At 45.8% G+C, this 17,699-nt stretch overlaps 1 protein-coding gene across 1 annotated transcript in view; it reads right to left on the bottom strand.

Annotated features, from left to right (window-relative positions):
• Positions 1–17,699, bottom strand: part of Arsb (arylsulfatase B) — a 169,736-nt gene that overhangs the window by 141,723 nt on the left and 10,314 nt on the right. The window contains exons 2-3 of the mRNA XM_048455942.3: positions 10,258–10,444; positions 5,744–5,934 (exon numbers count right to left, since the gene is read on the bottom strand). Coding sequence (XP_048311899.3) covers positions 5,744–5,934; positions 10,258–10,444 — 378 coding nt within the window. The remainder of the gene's footprint in view (positions 1–5,743; positions 5,935–10,257; positions 10,445–17,699) is intronic.

The following is a 17,699-nucleotide window of genomic DNA, read 5'->3' as shown; positions in this document are numbered from 1 at the left end:
GCACAGTCAGGGCCATGGTTTCAGTCACCCCGGAGGTCACTTGGTATTCCCAGAGGTCACTCAGTGCTCCCAGGGGTTGTTTGGGCCCGCTGCAGTAGAGGCTGCTTGCTTGAATCTGCTCCCACTGAGGTTCCTGCCTTGGGCCTGCTCTGGGAGAGGTTGCTGGCTCAAGCCTGCTGCAGTGGAGGTTGCTGATTCAGGCCCAGTCCCGCAGAGGTCTCTGACTCAGGCCTGCTCCCTCTGCGGTCACTCCCTTGTACCTACTCCTGTGGAGGTCACTGCCTGGTCCTCCTATGGCAGAGGACACTGGCTCCCACCTTCTTTTCTTAATGTAACTTTTAATGTAAACTGTCTGATGTCAGTTTGATTCTTGGAAGCAGTCAGAACCCCAGGAGGACAGAAGTGAGTCTGTCCACTCCTAGCCAGATCACTTGCTCTGTCCACTCCTAGCCAGATCACTTGCTCTGTCCACTCCTAGCCAGATCACTTGCTCTGTCCACTCCTAGCCAGATCACTTGCAGCAAAATAGCAACCTATTTGGTGAAGGCCATGAAGGGGGGAGCACCCTATCCCAAGCTAACAGCGAACCCCGAAGGCAAAACCAGCAGAGCATGGAAAGCTCTTGTCGTTTCGCCAGAGAAAACATGTGGCCTGGGGCGGTGGCTCAGTGGTTAAGGGTGCTTTCTGCTGCTGCAGAAGACCAGAGTTCTGAGCTGGGTCCCTAGCACCCACATGGGCCGGCTCACAGCTTTCTGTCACTCCAGCTCCAGGGAATCCAATGCCGTCTTCTGACCTCTGCAGGTACCTGGACACATGTATACCACACATACACACACACACACACACACACACACACACACACACACAGAAAAAAAAATCTTAAAAAGAGAACACGATTCTGGAATCAATATTAAAGGGATTTACAAATTCTCAGTGTGGAACAAATTGTACTTCTTTTTGTTAAATATTGAAAAAATTTGACCATCATTCTATAAATATTCCTTAGTGGCTAATGATATGACCATCACTCTTAAAGGGATACCAATATAAAAACCACAAAGACCATATTATCAGCAGTCTGTCTTACACTCACTTACACCTTAGTGATGGAGCTAAAGCTAGCCTGTCAGGTGACTGTCACATGCAAAAGCCTCACACCGCTTGTGGACCAGACCATAGCTTCATAACATACAAGAATAAATACGTGCATTTTTTGAACAACAACAAAAATGTTGTCTTTTCTTACATGTCATCAGGAGTAGTCAAGGGCAGTCTGCTGTGGGGTAAACAGCCCCACACCCTTGCACAGCTCTGGGTCACCGGGAGGACACAGTGATGTGCAATACTGTCCATTTCATGAGGTTGGGACCAATGAAACACACTGTATCTGCTTCCCTACTCCCCCAGGCCCCGTGTCTGTCTGTCCTTCCCCCACCACCCACTTTGTTTTATTTTGAGACAGGGTCTCTCTATGTAGCCCAGCTTGACCTGGAACTTGCTATGTAGACCAGGATAGCCTCAAACTCACAGAAATTCACCTGTCTCTACCTCTCCAGTGCTTGGACTAAAGGTGCACACTACCACACTCAGTCATTTTATACACATGTATACCACTATAAATCAAACTTTCAGCTCTCAGGAGGACTTTATTTATGAACAACCAACTGACCAACATTACTAAACAGAAGTATCAGTACACTATTTTTGAAGATTTTTTTAACTTCATGTATATGAGTATTTTGTCTGCATGTCCGTCTGTGCACCATGTGCCTACAGTACCCACAGAGGCCAGAAGAGGGTGTCAGTTCCTCCTGGAACTGGAGTTAGAAATGGGTGCGAGCCACAGCAGGGGTGTTGGGAACTGAACCCAGGTCCTCTGCAAGAGCAGCCAGTGTTCAGAACCACACAGTCATCTCTCCAGTCCCGCTGTACTGTTTTTGAATTTCGGGGGCAGGGGAGAATGGTAGTTTTTAAACTACATGGCTGCCTAATGGAAGGAACAATGATCTAAGGCTGTCTCCAACCACCATCAGGACCCTGCCTGCAGCCACTAGTTCTAGAGTCCTCCAATGGAAAGTTGTAATCAGTTTCTCCACTCCTGCCAGCTGCATCCTCTGCTCACCGTGCAGAGCAAACAGCCAGCATCTGGGATGGGCTCCTTACAAGTCTGCAGACCTGAGGCCTAGCACACTCAAGCCTTGGCTTTGGAGAGGGCCCATTCTCACCTCACTGCCTCTGGATTCACACTAACGCCTTGCTCAACGTCAGCCTCCACCCATCTCTGTTTATATTGGAGCCCAACATGTCTTTGCTATTCTCTCAATTCCAGACTTGTGTTCTGATCAACTCAGCCTGGGCTGCCAACTCTACCCCAGTCCTAACTGCGACCCTTTCAAGTATCCTAAGACTATAAAATGAAGTCCCGGTTAGGAAATCATGACTAGACATTTGAGTATCACAGAAAACCCAGACATAGCCAGCAGAGCTATTAGATGCTAATGGCTCTTTCCCCTTTCTATTATGCTACATGGCTCCTCAGTTCTATTCTCTGAACAACCCCATGATGGAGAGAAATCATATGTCACTGAGGAACAAAGTCTTATTTTTATTTCTTTATAGGTTTTCCTAATTCAAAGTATGAATGGAAAAACATATTACTTTTTTTTATAAATGCTATTACTAGGACAATCTCCTGACATCAAGGAGAAAGGACATCCCTTCCTGACACATGTACAGCCATTAGAAATGTCCCCACCCCCAGCATCAGCAACTCAATAACGACACAACAACTCTATCGATTTTCTCTCTCAGCTGCTCCTCAAAAGCAGGGACATTTTTAGTTGACTTGCGGACACTTCATGGGAATTCCTTTAATGACTCCCATCTTAGAATGGATGCCATGCTCCAACCTATAAATATCGCCTGGCAGCCTAGCACAGAATTAGGTTAAACCTTGTAAGAGATCTTACAAAGGTGCCACTCCCAGAGCCAGTGAGGGGCACCAGTCTCAAGAACTGAAGCTGGCAGAAGTGCAGGAGCTGCCTTGTGAATGGTTGAGCTGCCACTGACTATTTCCCCGCCTGTTCCTGTGCTTGGGGACGCTGGGCACCCCAGACACTGGCAGGGAACGTCCATCTCCCATCTGCTGATTTCGTAACGCTACCTATGAGCAGTGCCATGCTGACAACACCCTTCCATAGCATGGGAGCGCCCAAGGCCTGTGAGCGTCCTCAGTTCCGGTGCTTTCCCCGCCAGCCCAGTGTAGCCGCCCACCCACAAAGACCGGCTTCTCCACAGCTGCTTCCTCTTAGCTGCTCAATGTCATGAGGGCACCGGGAGACAATACTGTTCTGTACACATTTCTAAACATTTGAGAGAACGTTTCCCTTTCTTCACAGACACAGTTGACTAGAGATGTCAGCATGAAGCTCTTAAAAACCCAAAGTGAGGCAAAGCTGAGACGGTCACCAGGAAAGAGTCCCTCATCCTGAGTAAGAGTAGCCAAGACAGGGGCTGGAAGCTTCTATAGCAGACAGGGAGTCATGAGCCGGTCACTAAGGCTGAATAGATATGCAAGCCAGAACCTTCATCAAGACCTGTGCTGAGTGCCTCCAGGCAATGAATTTTTATTGTAGGCAGATTATCACTGTGGCTTAATTAGAGTATCATGGGATCAGACTGTGAACTTGAAATAGGTAGTTGAGAGTGCCCTGAATAACATGTCATAGAATCCTAACTACACGGGCTATCATAGTGGCAGCCTGAGACAATCTCTGAGGCGAGGTGACAGAATACTGGCGACTCAGTCCTGCCGGGGACCGGTCCCTCACAATGTCTGACATCATCATTTCTTACATGTGTCCAAGGAGAGTCTAATACGGTGTCGAAACTGGGACTGCGGAGCTGAATATGAACTGGGTTTCAAAATCCCTGCACTCGGATACTAGCTGTGAGCTAGGGACGCTGATCAGGAAGAGAGCTCACGTTCTGACGCTGACTTCCAATGGCCCTGGGACCTTAAACAAAGTCACTATTTGCTTTAAAAAAAGTCACTATTTAAGCAAGTCTATTTTCTTAAATAAGTGATGTGCCTTCCTCAAAGGAAAACAAAACATTTATTTAAAACCCGACTTTGACTTTTTTGATATGAGGCTATGCTTACAGAATGCTACACACACAGTTAAGAACTACAGTACTGCCAGCGAGGAGGGCCATGCTAGCGAGACCTCTTCCATGGGATACAGGCTCTTAGGGGCTCCTACTGTCCTCACTCACATGTCTACCCCACCACTCCTGGCTTAGAACACCCACCCACAGAGAACCCTTGCACCCAGCCGCTGCTTTCCATCCATTTACTGATCCATGAAGTCAGTTATCGAGCTCACCAACTGTCTTAGTTTAAATCTAGACTTAAAGCGTGCCCGTTTCTAAACGTTTGAGAGAGCGGTCCTCTTTCTTCGTGTTGCGTGGCAGACACAGTTGCCTAGAGATGTCAGCATGCCACTCTTAAAAAGCCAAAGTGAAGCAAAAGCTGAAAAATGGTCACCAGGGAAGATTCCTCATACCAGGTAGGAGGAGCAAAGACAGAGCCTAGAAGATTCCATACCAAACAGGGAGTCACGGGTAGGTCACTAAGTCTGAACAAGTATGCAGGTCGGGACCTTCACCAGACCTGTGCTGAGTTCCTCCAGGCATCGCCAGAGACGAAGCGCATCAGGACGGACCTGCGCACTTTCTGGACTCCTCCCTGTTAGGCAGGCTCCCATGGCAGGACATTCTGTGTGAGTGTGTGACTACATTCATGAGGACACTCTTTGAGCCTTGTGTCTGGCAACATAAAAAAAAAATGATAATTTCCAAAGCACGTGGATGCTAAATCCAGGCAATCTGGGTTTAAGGCTATTCACAGCTCTTTTTAACCTGCAGCTGTCTGCGCATGACATACCCAATGGCTTCCTTAGTTACCTATAAAAACAAATCTAACACGCATTTGAATTTTTAAAACTCTGTGTCGCTAAGATGGTCATTTCCTTTAAGCTAACCAATGAACACCAAATAAAGCAACTACCTTTTGTTTTCTTGGTAAAAGTCGATCAACCGATTCTAAAATTAATATGGGCATAGAAATGATTGAGAGCAACCAAAATAATTCTGAAAAGTGTAAGATGGGGGAGTTTGCTCTGAGCCCTGAACTCCTAACACTTCTCCATAGGGGGCCCCACCTTGCATGCAGTCACCTGTTTGGGAACCAGAAGCCCGGCTTGCTAGGCATTTACAGTGCTTGCACACAGAGCTTCATAAGAGCAAGCAAAGGTAGGTGATAGTTGTGCACGCCTTTAATCGCGGCACTCTGGGGGCAGAGGCAGGCAGATCTCAGTGAGTTCAAGACCAGCCTGGTCTACAGAGTAAATTCCAGAACAGCCTAGGCTATGCAGAGAGACCCTGTCTTGAAAAAATGAAGCAAAGAGTAAGCAGGGTTTCCATTGAAATCCTGGAAGTCAGCCTTCCTCTGCCTGCAGTTCAGGGTCCCCTCCCATGAGAATCGTCTCTTGGGGGTTCCGGTATGCTGCATGGATATCTCCTACACTGATCCATCGAATCTTTAAGAGAGAAAAGATCCAGATTCTTCACTTTTAACCACCTTCCCTTTCTGGCTAACTGGAATGTGCTCTAAAATTAAAAAAAAATAAATAAATCTTCAGAAGTAACAAAATTTTGAGAATAATTAAGAAGGAAGCCTTACCTTCTCTGGTGGGTGGTTAGCTATGAGGGTTGTAGCCCTTTTGCTAAATATGTTTGTTGAATAAATATTTGTATACTCTTTCGCGGGTTCTTCACCATCTCGGAAATCAAGAGCACACCGCGTAACATTCAAAGGCTCAATTAGTGCGCAGACCTCGTGGGTGTAATAGTTTTCACTGCCTAGGAGATAGCCTACGAGAAGAATGGGAGACGAAACAGTCAGCATGGCAGAAAGCTTGTTAAGCAAACGAATGTTCCAGCATTTAATTGCCTAATGCAACTGATTGCCCGTGACGAGGCTAATCAAATGACAAGGCTAATCAGAGCTACATTTCTTAACATCTCTATATCTCTTTGTAGACACCGTTGAAATGTGGCTGCACAGAAGCCAAGTCCTCTTCTCACTCGGGTCGTTCAGGGCATCGGTTCCATCACGTCGGCTCTTTGTAAGTGGATGATTCTGTGGAAACAGGTTCTTAGAATTCAGAGTTCAAGTTCAGTAGGCAATAAGATGTTAATCCTTGAAGGCTAAGAGAAAAGATCATACACTGGTAGTGTGATTTGATACAAGGTTTCATTTGTAAGATAATAAAAACGGGATTCAGCTCACGTCCTTTGTGTCGCTGCTGTTGGGAGACTGACGACGTCGGCGGTTATTTATGAACGAGGCCTCAGCGAGAGTTATATTTAGTCAAATGCTGACACCCACTGGTGGAAAGATACAAACCTTCCCCAACACAAGCTCTCTCTGCTCCAGCTCCGGGTCAGAGGAGAGCGGTCTAGCTAGACTGACCACACACAGTTTGGAGTCACGCTGCTGCTCACTGAGCTGAGTGGCCGTCACCCTCACCTTCTGTAAAAAGCCCTCTCCCACAACAGATACTGAAGCCAGGAGAAAAGGAAGTTTCCCAATAGCTGTTCTGTGAATGTTACCTGTTTTGCTAAAGTATAAAGGCAAGCTGTGCTGTGTATTAGAATACAATCCACAGACTTGCTCAAAAGTCAGTCAACACAAAGGAGAGGCAGTTAGTGCTGGCCCAGGGCTGGGGTCCGAGGGGAAGCTGGGGCGGCTGCTCAGGAGGTTTGGTTTCTTTTGTGAGTGATTAAAGATTGTCCTTGTACCTGGGTTGTGATGATAATGACACAAGCCCTCAACTTGCATAAAAATTACTAAATTAAATACTTTGATTGGGTGAGCTGTACAGTATATGAATTATACCCCCAGCGAAGCTATTAAAAAGAAATAAACTTCCCTGGGCTCTTAAATATATTCCTTTTTGTTCTTAAAATGATGAAAAATGGGCCTAGCTCTTTTCCTTCTCATGGAATTTTCTCTATAAAGATAATTAAGAGCCTTCTACAGCTTATATAACAATTTATAATTAACTTATATAGTAATTCACTTTAGATTAACCATTTTCCATTATCCCAGGTCAAGGTCCCAAACATAATTAGTATATGGATCTTAAGACAACTTCTTATATGATTTTCACTTTTTTTCATTTATAACGGAAAAAAAATCTAACATATTTATTACTTAATGTGAAACAGAAAAATACGTATTCACAAAAAAAAAATTCAGGGATGCTGAGATGGCTCAGTGGGGAAAGGTGCCTGCCACGTGTCAAACCTGACAACCTGAGTTAGATCCACACAGTAAAAGGAGAGAACTGATTCCTGCAAGCTGTCCTCAGACCTCCACATGTGTGCTGGCATGCATGCGTGCACACACATACACATGAATGAATGAATGAATGAATGAATGAATGAATGAATGAATGTATGAGTAAGTAAGTAAATAAATAAATAAAATGAAGAATAAGAATTTCAACCCTTACCTTGGCAATCAGACTGATTGGGACCTAGCTTGTGTTTTAACATTGATGATGTATTAGAGTTTGGAGAGAAAACTTCAGGTTCTCTATCCATTAATATAAACTGTCACTGGGGAGGGCATGTGCACAGGCTATATTTGGTTACAGGAGCCATAAATATTGAATGAGGTTACGAACAGGAGAGTTGCAGAAACAGAGCCACATCCTCAAACACTTGGCCAAGCTGACCCGGCACAGTTAGTGACAGTCACACAATGCTGTCATCATTGTAATCCACAAACTTGAGTCTAAGGACGATGGCCACCTAGGCTTTTGTGAGGAACTTTAGAAAATACTTCTGAACAACTAAATCTGTGTCCTTCGATGGTTTTATCGAGATGCAGTTCACGTTGACACAGTTACCCATCAAGTGTGTACTTCCTTGGCTTCGAAGGCACTCACAAGCACCTACCCACCTCCAGCAGGACTGCTAAACTACAAGGCTAATGACGGCCTTGCGCTCCAAACACTCTTCTTGGCTGCAACTCTCTCTTCACATGAATGTGGATATTGGTCTACCTAGCTCCGGGGTAGACCTCAATTCTCATAAAGCCTATGATTTCTGCCTTCTATGTGAAGGTTTCCGTTTGTGTCTGTGTGAGAGTGTGTCCATAGGCTAAAGGGCAATACTTACCACTGCCAGGAGCTAGCCCCCTTTGTGGTTTAAGACAGGTTCTTTTACTGGCTTGACAATTAGGCTAGGCCACTTGGCCAGTGTGTCCCAGGGATTCACCCATCTTCACAGCTGGTGTGCTAGGACTAGAACCCGCAAGGCACCAGTTTGCTTGTTTGTTTGCTTGTTTCACTTTGGCCTAGGGACTGAACTCAGGTTCATGGATGCATTTTACAGACTGAACTCTCTCCCTAGCTGTCCAATCAAAAATTGGATTTTTCATAAAGATTTTTAAAATCCACAGTCTGTCAAAGGACAGACACGAACACACCCTCTAGCAGAGTCCTGCATGAAAACAAAAGCCCCCGAGGTGCACAGCCTTTCCTCTGGAACGTCCAGGGTGGTAAATCAAAGAAGGCTGAGTTTTAACAGTCCTTCAAGGGCGCTGAAGACTCAACCAGAAAGAATGTCATGGCTGGCTAGTGGTGCTGCGGCACCCGGGTGGGAGAGGGACACACCTGCTCTCCTGTCTGACATGCTGGTATCTTGACCTCAGGGTTAGATCCAAGTACTTGGCTGCTTCCAAGCGTATGTGAACCCGCTACCTTTCACTGAGCTCTGCTTTGTCCTTAACCTCACGAGGAAGCAAGTAATGACCAAGGAGCTACAAGAAAGCCACCACTCTGTGACTAGAGTGGCTCTCCACTCTACCTCCTTCCCAAGAAGCTTTTCTCACAGCTAAGGGTCGGGAGCAGCTTCACTTCCTCAACACCTACTGTCCACTTAGCTTGGAATAATGTCCCTGTAACCCTCTTCTCTCCTCCCTACCGACATAAGAAGTCTCCTATCTTAGACTTGAATGTGGAGACTTGGATGTGGAGTGCTCCCGGAGCCATGCAGCTTTTTGCTTCTTATTTATTTTATTTATTTTGCAATTTGGTGCGTTTACATTATTCCACGTCTGACTAGTCACTCCAATTTTGTTAGTCTACTTAAATGTCTATGTTAACTATGTGTCCGTTTGGAAGAAGCAGGTGGGAGGGAGGGAAGGAAGTTACTGAACAGACAACAGAAAGACAGCTCAATATAAAAAGAACTTGACAGAAAGACACACAGTCAGCGGCAAACAGGTCAGTAATTACGGCAGAGTTTATAACAGACGTACGCTGTCACACTTTAAAACAAGCGCAGGCTTCACGTTTCTTTCGGAGGGCTCTCCCATTTCTAGTTATCACGTCATTATCTCCCACTACCGTTGATTATCTTTTATTGCTATTAATTTTTAAATCGATTTTCTCCAATCTAGTAATTTCAGAAGCAGATCTCACAGGTAGGAGAAGATGTCATCGTTCTCTCCCCACCCCCAAGAAGAGGGGCCTTTGAATCCAGGCCACCCCCAAGAAGAGGGGCCTTTGAACCCAGGCCACCCCCAAGAAGAGGGGCCTTTGAACCCAGGTCACCCCCAAGAAGAGGGGCCTTTGAACCCAGGCCACCCCCAAGAAGAGGGGCCTTTGAACCCAGGTCACCCCCAAGAAGAGGGGCCTTTGAACCCAGGTCACCCCCCAAGAAGAGGGGCCTTTGAACCCAGGTCACCCCCAAGAAGAGGGGCCTTTGAACCCAGGCCACCCCCAAGAAGAGGGGCCTTTGAACCCAGGCCACCCCCAAGAAGAGGGGCCTTTGAACCCAGGCCACGGGGAGAAAAACATGTGAACTTTAGGTAAGGAAGCACAAAGTCTGCCTCTAGTTCCACAGAGCGTTGCCCCATCATCTTCAGGATGACCCTACAGAGTGGACAGTGGTCTCTGAGTGGTCCCCTAAGGCTGTCCCTTAGGGCTCTGGCAAAGGTCCACCCAGTGTTCAGCACAGAGCTGGCTTATGAAGGGACCATCAGAAAGCAGCCCCACTATGGTGCTGGCTGATTTACCCTATGTTCAAGTTTCCAGTCATTGTGTTTGATAGCACTTGGGTGTGTTTTATGAGTGGGATGTAGTAGGTCTGTGTTGTTAAAGAAACGTGAATTTCCATTACCGAAGTAGGTATCGAATCCTCGGCGTGTTGGCAGACATTCTTTCTGGCGCATTCCCAGGTGCCATTTTCCGACCATATGCGTAGCATAGCCTGCTTCCTTTAGGAGCTGGGGCAGGAGTTTTTCATCCAGGGGAACACAGCTGGGCTGACAGGTCTTGATGAGGTAATGCTGTAAGCCCATATGGATCTTAAAGAGACAAACACAGAAGCAGGGATTAATGCCCTGAAAACGCTGTGAAGAAGTGGATACAGCAGCCACCTAAGTTATGGGATCTGGATGTCCAGGTTTATTCTGAAAGGCAGTTTCCCCAGTGGTGCAATAAAGTAGTGGACACAGATAGGAATTGGATGTATGAATGAAAAGCATTACCACAAACCAATATTTTCAACAAATATTGATCAAGACAGTATGTCAGGAACCGGTAATTTAGTCTCTCAAGGAAAAGGATTCGAATCCCACTGCAGGTGAGAAGTTAAAATCTGATTAGAAGGGGCATTTCGATTCTTGGAGGACTTGATGATTTTTTTTAAAGACTTATTTAATGGTACAATGAAACTAATGGTTCATGATTCTTATTGGACTTTACATAAACCATAATCCGGAAAGACATTTATCCTTTCAAGAAAGCATTCCACTGACTGCCACTTTGGAATGGCTTACGAAAGAATTCCCAGGGCACAGGGTCCACACAGCATACTGTATTAAGAGACAAAGACTTGTTTGGTTTTAGAACAGTAAAAATGTAATTTTTATAATTTCAGAAGTTCCTTGGATTTCAATTGGAATACAATCCTAATAAATCCTTCACAAATTGAAATGATCATAAGTTGCAAGATGCATTTAATAAAGCTAACCTGGAGGATATTGCAACCTAGACTAGGCCACCTTATATATCCTCAGCACTTACACACAACGCCTGCTTTACAGCAGCATGCTAGCCGGTTCCCAGGATTTAATGACTGTCACACCGGTAGTGAACAGCGTGACTATGTGGACTTGGCTTCTGAACTGTTATAAAGGTGAAAAGTACTAAGGTGAACCATGATCAACTGGATGCTGTCTATAAATGAAACTCTCTCTCCCTTTTTCAAAAGAAGGGGAACTAGAAGCCTTTATGAGGTCAGACTTTCTTCAACTTTTACCTAAATAACATATTGAGGTCATATAGATCAGATGGCAGAAACTGGTCAACAACCTAGCTATATTTTATGAACAGAAGCCATTTAAAAAAAATCAAACAATGCTAAGCTTCATTGCTGATGAAGAAAGCACATTCTTTTTCTCATTCTTTGCTTTTGATAACATATAAAGGGCCCATTATTGCCATTTTCATGAATAAATGCATTCTCATTTCTGCTATAGTAAATTGCAAATGGTGTAATTTGTGCATTTACTCTTTTGGTCCTCAATAATTTTTTTAAGCAAGAGCAGATACTCTAAGACCAAAGAGTTTAACGTTGGACTCTACTGTGTGATAAGGACCATTGTTCTGAAGAAGCATAGGAGAGAAGGTGACAGGTGACATGGGATAGGTGGCCAAAGAACAAGTCCCTGAATCTCTGAAGATTTGCGTGAGAAGTCAGCTGCACACGAACAGAACTAACACCATCCCTGTTCTGGATTGTGAGAGCACTCTGGACTTGCCCGTGGCACTTGAAAGCCAACGAACAGAAGCCTAGGGACCTGGGCCGAGCTCTTGTGCTGTTAGATGCTACCATACCCGAGGATGGATGAAGTACTCCTTCACCGGCCCTGGCCTTCCCTAGCACTAGAAGAGCCTGTGTTTCCTCAAAGCAGTGGCCCTCAACCTTCCCAGTGCTGCGGCCCTTTAACACAGTTCCTCATGCTGTGGTGACCCCCAACCAGAAAATTATCTTCATTGCTACCTCATAACAATCATTTTGCTGCTGTTATGAATTATAATGTAAGTATCTAGTGTGCAGAATATCTGAAAGGCCACCCCAGAGGGGTCTCGACCCACAGGTTGAGAACCAACGCCTTAGCTACACAGGACTCTGAGGACAGGGAAGGCTATGGCTGTCAGCTCACAACCCAGGGAGGACTTCAGCACCCTGGTCCACTAAAAGTGGGTATCAAGCAACTTGCTGCTAATAATTCTTCAAATGTGTTTGCGGGTGATCGACATGCTACATAATAGACATGCTGCAGAATAGGATAAAGCAGGAACCCCACTCCGTCATGACCCTACCATTGACAAACTTTGTGACCTTCAGACAGTAAGATAGTGGCTTCTTTGACTTCTTTGAGTCTCGATATTTGTAAGGGTATCTTCATCTGTAAAGGAGGGAGCGCAACAGTATCTACTTCCTGTGGACTGGGCAAGATTAATGAAGGGATACATAATGCCAAGCGCATATTAAATATCCAACAACGGTGATGGTAACCGGTCTGAGTAGTCATCAATAACACCTCTCCCCTCCTGCCCTAGTGTGCTTCTCTGCTGGCGAGCTAAAACACTGACCAGCCCACCCAGCACGAGAAAAGAGTTTATTTTGCTCGCAGATTGACTGCTGCCCGTCACACAGTGATGCCGAGAACTTGGAGGCAGGAGCTGAAGTGGAGACCACGGGGGAACACTACTGACTGGCTGTTTCTCCGGCGTCCTCAGCTGCCTTTCTTAGAGAGGAGGGGCCCACCTGCCTAACGATGACACTGCCCAAGGTAAGATGGCCCATGTGACATCAATTAGCAACCAAGAAAACACCCTCAGAGACATGCCCACAGGCCAAGCCGATGGGTGCAGCTAGTCAATAGGGGCTCCCTCTTCACCCACCGGTATTATCAAGCTGGCCACCAAGTTCACCCATCACACCTCCCAACGCTCTGCTTCCTTGAGGACCAAGGCTTTATGGGACTCTTTCGGCTACTCTTGAGCCAATTTCCTGGACTGTGTTTTTTTTTTTTTAATTAATTATTTATTTATTTATTATGTATACAATAGTCTCTGTGTATATGCCTGCAGGCCAGAAGAGGGCACCAGACCCCATTACAGATGGTTGTGAGCCACTACATGGTTGCTGGGAATTGAACTCAGGACCTTTGGAAGAGCAGGCAATGCTCTTAACCTCTGAGCCATCTCTCCAGCCCCCTGGACTGTGTTTTGCAGATGACTATTATACACAGTGCACACTGAAGCTTCACCCTGGCGGTTCCGCTCCCACTGGAACTAAATAAATAAATAAATACACAATGAGCACTGATTTTCTCAAACCTTCAACTGCTAACTACTCGAACCACATAGATCCACAGACTTACATTTGGATCAGTGTTATTTTCATTATTTTTAAATTATATCTACATGTGGAGGGAGGTGCCTGGGAACATGAGTGCAGTGGTTACAGAGGCCAGAAGGCAGTGTCGGAGTCCCTGGAGCTGGAGCTACAGGCAGCAGGGAGCGGCCAGCTCCGGGTGCTGGGATCTGAACTCGGGTTCTCCGGAAGAGCAGCAAACATTCTTAGTTGCTAAAGCCATTTGTTTTCAAGGTTTTGTTTTAAATATCTGGCAATAAACAAATGTAAAATTCAGACAGAAAATGTTTAAACTCAGTTTCATCAATAAACAAATGCAAAATTTAGACAAAAAAAACCCGTTCAAACTTAAAGTTTCATTTTCTTTTTTACTATGAACTCCAATGAAAGAGTTTTCTCCCAAGTTCTGAGAGAATGTGAGAAGCTGGGATTGAACACAGAGCCTTGTACATGTTCTTCCACTGAGCTACACGCTCAGCCCTCTTTTAATGTTTTAAGACAGGGTTTCACTGAATTGCTCGGGAAACTCACTCCGTATCCCAGGCTGGCCTCGAGTGTGTGACCTTCTTGCCTCAGCCTCCTGAATAACTGGGATTACAGGGCTGTTCCACCAAGTGTATCATTTTTGCTATTTTTGTGTGGAAATCACTAGTTTGCAGACTGAGGAGGAACCATGATTCCGTGCCTGCTGGGCAAATGCTCTGCCACTGAGCTTTACACTCGTAAAAATCTTTACACTCGTACATCTTTACACTCGTCATGAACTTTGGATTTTATTTTTTGTGTGTTTTGTCAGAGCCAACATTTTTGAAATTGTGGTTATTATGACTTGAGTCCATGATATCTTTCCATAATTTCATTTGAGAGCCACATGGACTATCTTAAATGTTAAAGTATGATAAACTCACTATCATGGTTTCACAGGTGGATATAAATATCAAAATATATCAAGCTGTATGTTTAAAGTATGTACAGCTAATTGCATGTTAATCATATGCCAATAAATATTTTTATTTTAAAAGTGAAAGTACATTTTCTGTGGATTCTTAGGCCTCTGTCAGCAATAACTGGACACAGACAACGAGAATGCTCAGAGGCCTTTCAGATGCCTTCCAACCAGGTCGTGTTTAGTCTCTAGAAGCCAAAACAAAGGACTTGTTGCCCTCCCAACTCTGGCTTCTGATCGAGGTCAGTCAGTGGGGAATCAGTGATCAGAAAGAAGAGGGGGACAGGAGAGAGTGAGAAGCCTTGGGTCAGGTGCCTAGCCACCTGCACCTCTGCCCTGAAGGTCACTCTGAAGGGCTTTCCCATATGCCTCCCCTTCCAGGTCACATCAGCCCTTCCTTCCCTCCCCACTGGGATCTCTTCCGGACACTTTCTGCCCACTCCCACATCTTCTAAAACCTCACTTTGCAGAGAAACCCTCCCTAAGGTGCTCTCATTTGGATATGCCATCTCTTTCCTGATTCGTCGCTGAATGCCAAGGGTTTTATAACTTCTAGGGGAAAAACACTCATCACTCCGCAATCGCATATGCACATACATGTGCACGGACACACATGCACATGTGCGCATGCATGCAAGCATGTTCATACACACCACGGTTTCTTTCCACTGTTAGCACTACAAGCTTACTAAACAGAAAACCGAGCCCAGGCTCAAACACTTCGTAACATATACTAATGTATCACCATCAGGATGCAAAGGCAGTATTTATGGAACCCAAAGCATCAGTGGATATAAATGTGCAAAGCTCACATGGGAAGCTCATCTGTCACGCACAGAGAATAATCTCTGAGCGCTAGAAAACGCTGCCAAGAGATGCTTGGCAGCTTGGTTTTCCTGTGCCATGGGCACCAAGCCAGGCGGTCAGCTGAAACCTATCTCCATTCTCTCCGATCACATAGAACGGGGAATTTGTTCTTTTTAGTTCCTGAGGATTTATTTGACAGGGCATTTTTATGGCATTATTGGGAAGCAGAAGTCAAACTCTGGATGACAGCCAGAAGCGTGGTTGTGGTCTGTTCAAGCGCTATTTGAAGTCAGGAAGCTATAACGTGTGGAGACGCAGTAAACAGGCCAGTGCCAGGCTCATGGCAGTCCAGCACAGATCTCTGGAGTGACCCCACAATGCCTGGGGCAGGCTGTCATGGGGTAAAAGCAAACCAGAGAAAGAAGGGCAGCTATCTAAACAAGAAAATCCACAATGCCAATCCAAACCTCATCTTCAACATCCAGAAAGAAGGTGTGAACAGAAAAGGGCACAGCTGTAACCTGTGAAAGCCCATGAGAGCTACCACCCGTCTGCCTTGTGTGGCTCTCCTTCATGAAAATAAATCCTCCTGCAAAAACGCCCCCTCTGAAGACTGCCCTTGACCATTGAGGGTCTGCTCCACTGATGCTAAGGTCTGCAAATCCCGGGAGGGTCTTGCTTCCCATGTGATAATTGACAAGAAAATTTTAGTCTTCTTCCTGAGACCTAGGAGATGCTTGCTTAGTTTAAAAGAGAAAAACAGGACCAGACAAAACCACCTCCTGTTGTGGGGAGAAGGATCACGGCTCTTAGGTCAGAACTTTGTCCAGTCCTCTTTCTGAGGCCCATGCAGTCTACTGATTAAATGTGTGTCTGTGCTGTGTCAAGTTGATATAAGCCAACGTCATCTGAGAGGAGGGAACCTCAACTGAGGAAACACCGCCATAATATCAGACTGTGGACAAGCCTGTAGGACACTTCCTTAACTAGGGATTGATGGGGGAGGGCCCAGTCCATTGTGGTGATGCTATCCCTATGCTGGCGGTCCTGGGTTCTATAAGAAAGCAGACTGAACAAGCCATGAGGAGCAAGCCAGTAAGCAGCACCCTCCATGGCCTCTGCATCAGCTCCTGCCTCCAGGTTCCTGCCCTGGTTGAGTTCCTACCCTGACTTCCATGGACTATGATGTGGAAGTAAAAGTCAAATAAACCCTTTCCTCCCCAACTTGCTTTTGGCCATGGTGCTTCTTCATAGCAACAGAACCCCTTCTAAGACAGGATCTCCGAGCTCAGGATGCTTCAGCCACCTCGTAAGGAACTGTACCAGGGGCTCAGTGAACCCCTGTAGCACACTTGGCAGTGGATGCCATTTGTCTCCCACCCTGAACAGTGGAGGGATAACATCCAGTGGAGTAGAAGGGAAGCGTCCGTCTGTCTGTCCCTCCATATGCCCCAGTGTTTGTGAAATGCCACCTCTACGGCACTTGAGAATTCAGGAAAGTGAGCAGGCCTGGCCTCTGCCTTACACACCATGGAGCCTGAAGGGGGGTTCCCACAACAGAACACAGCCACACAACCAGACAGTGACTGGCCAGGCTTCAGAACTCTCAGCCTGCGCTCTTGCCTGTTTCCTGTAGGTTTTGATCACAGTCAGAAAACACTTGTACCACCCCACAGTTTACCTACCGGACAAACGGAGAGTGGAGAGTCTGCTCCCTCCCCCTTGCAGCCCGGCTGACAGTCAGCTGCCCAGAGCACTGAAGCCAAGAGCTACAGAACACACATTATGCCTTAGGAGCCTGGCATGGCCAGCTGGCCTGGCCCCTCAGCGCTCAGGTTTCAGAACTGGCCCGCACCACTGACAGTTTTAAGGGCCTATTTATTCTGTGCTGATCAGTAAAGAGCGCTAGGCTAAACCCACAAAGTGATGTTTGTGAAAAGAACAAACAAGGCAGAAATGGTTTCTGTAACTTCCTCTGTTTAAATTATGAATCCAAAAGAAGCTTATTAAGGAAGAAAACATAAAGAACTCTGAGAAAAGGATTTTTTTAGTAAAGAGATATGATTAGGAAACTAAATCAATAATGATAATGACCTGAGAGCAATAGAGTATGCACAGATTTTCAATTAGAAATTATTGCATTTATCATATGTGGGGTTTTTTATGTGCATGTGTGTATACGTATGTGTGTGCTTGCGTGTAGACATGTGAACACCATCTCACACATGTGGAGATCAGAAGACAGTTTGCAGAAGGTGGTGCTCTCCTCCGCACCCTGTGGATTCCAAACACTGAGCTCAGGTCAGCAGGCTTGGTGACGAGCAAGCGCCCTTACCTGCTAAACCATTTCACCGTCCTCAAATAACCAACCACATCAGTCAATCAGCTACAAAAACGCCACCAGTCAACTGATCACATT

Source organism: Myodes glareolus, chromosome 15 (assembly GCF_982192425.1).
Source record: "Myodes glareolus chromosome 15, mMyoGla1.1, whole genome shotgun sequence".
NCBI lineage: Eukaryota > Metazoa > Chordata > Mammalia > Rodentia > Cricetidae > Myodes > Myodes glareolus.
The sequence above is the reverse complement of the archived record's forward strand: the minus strand, read 5'-3'. Positions and strand labels throughout refer to the sequence as shown.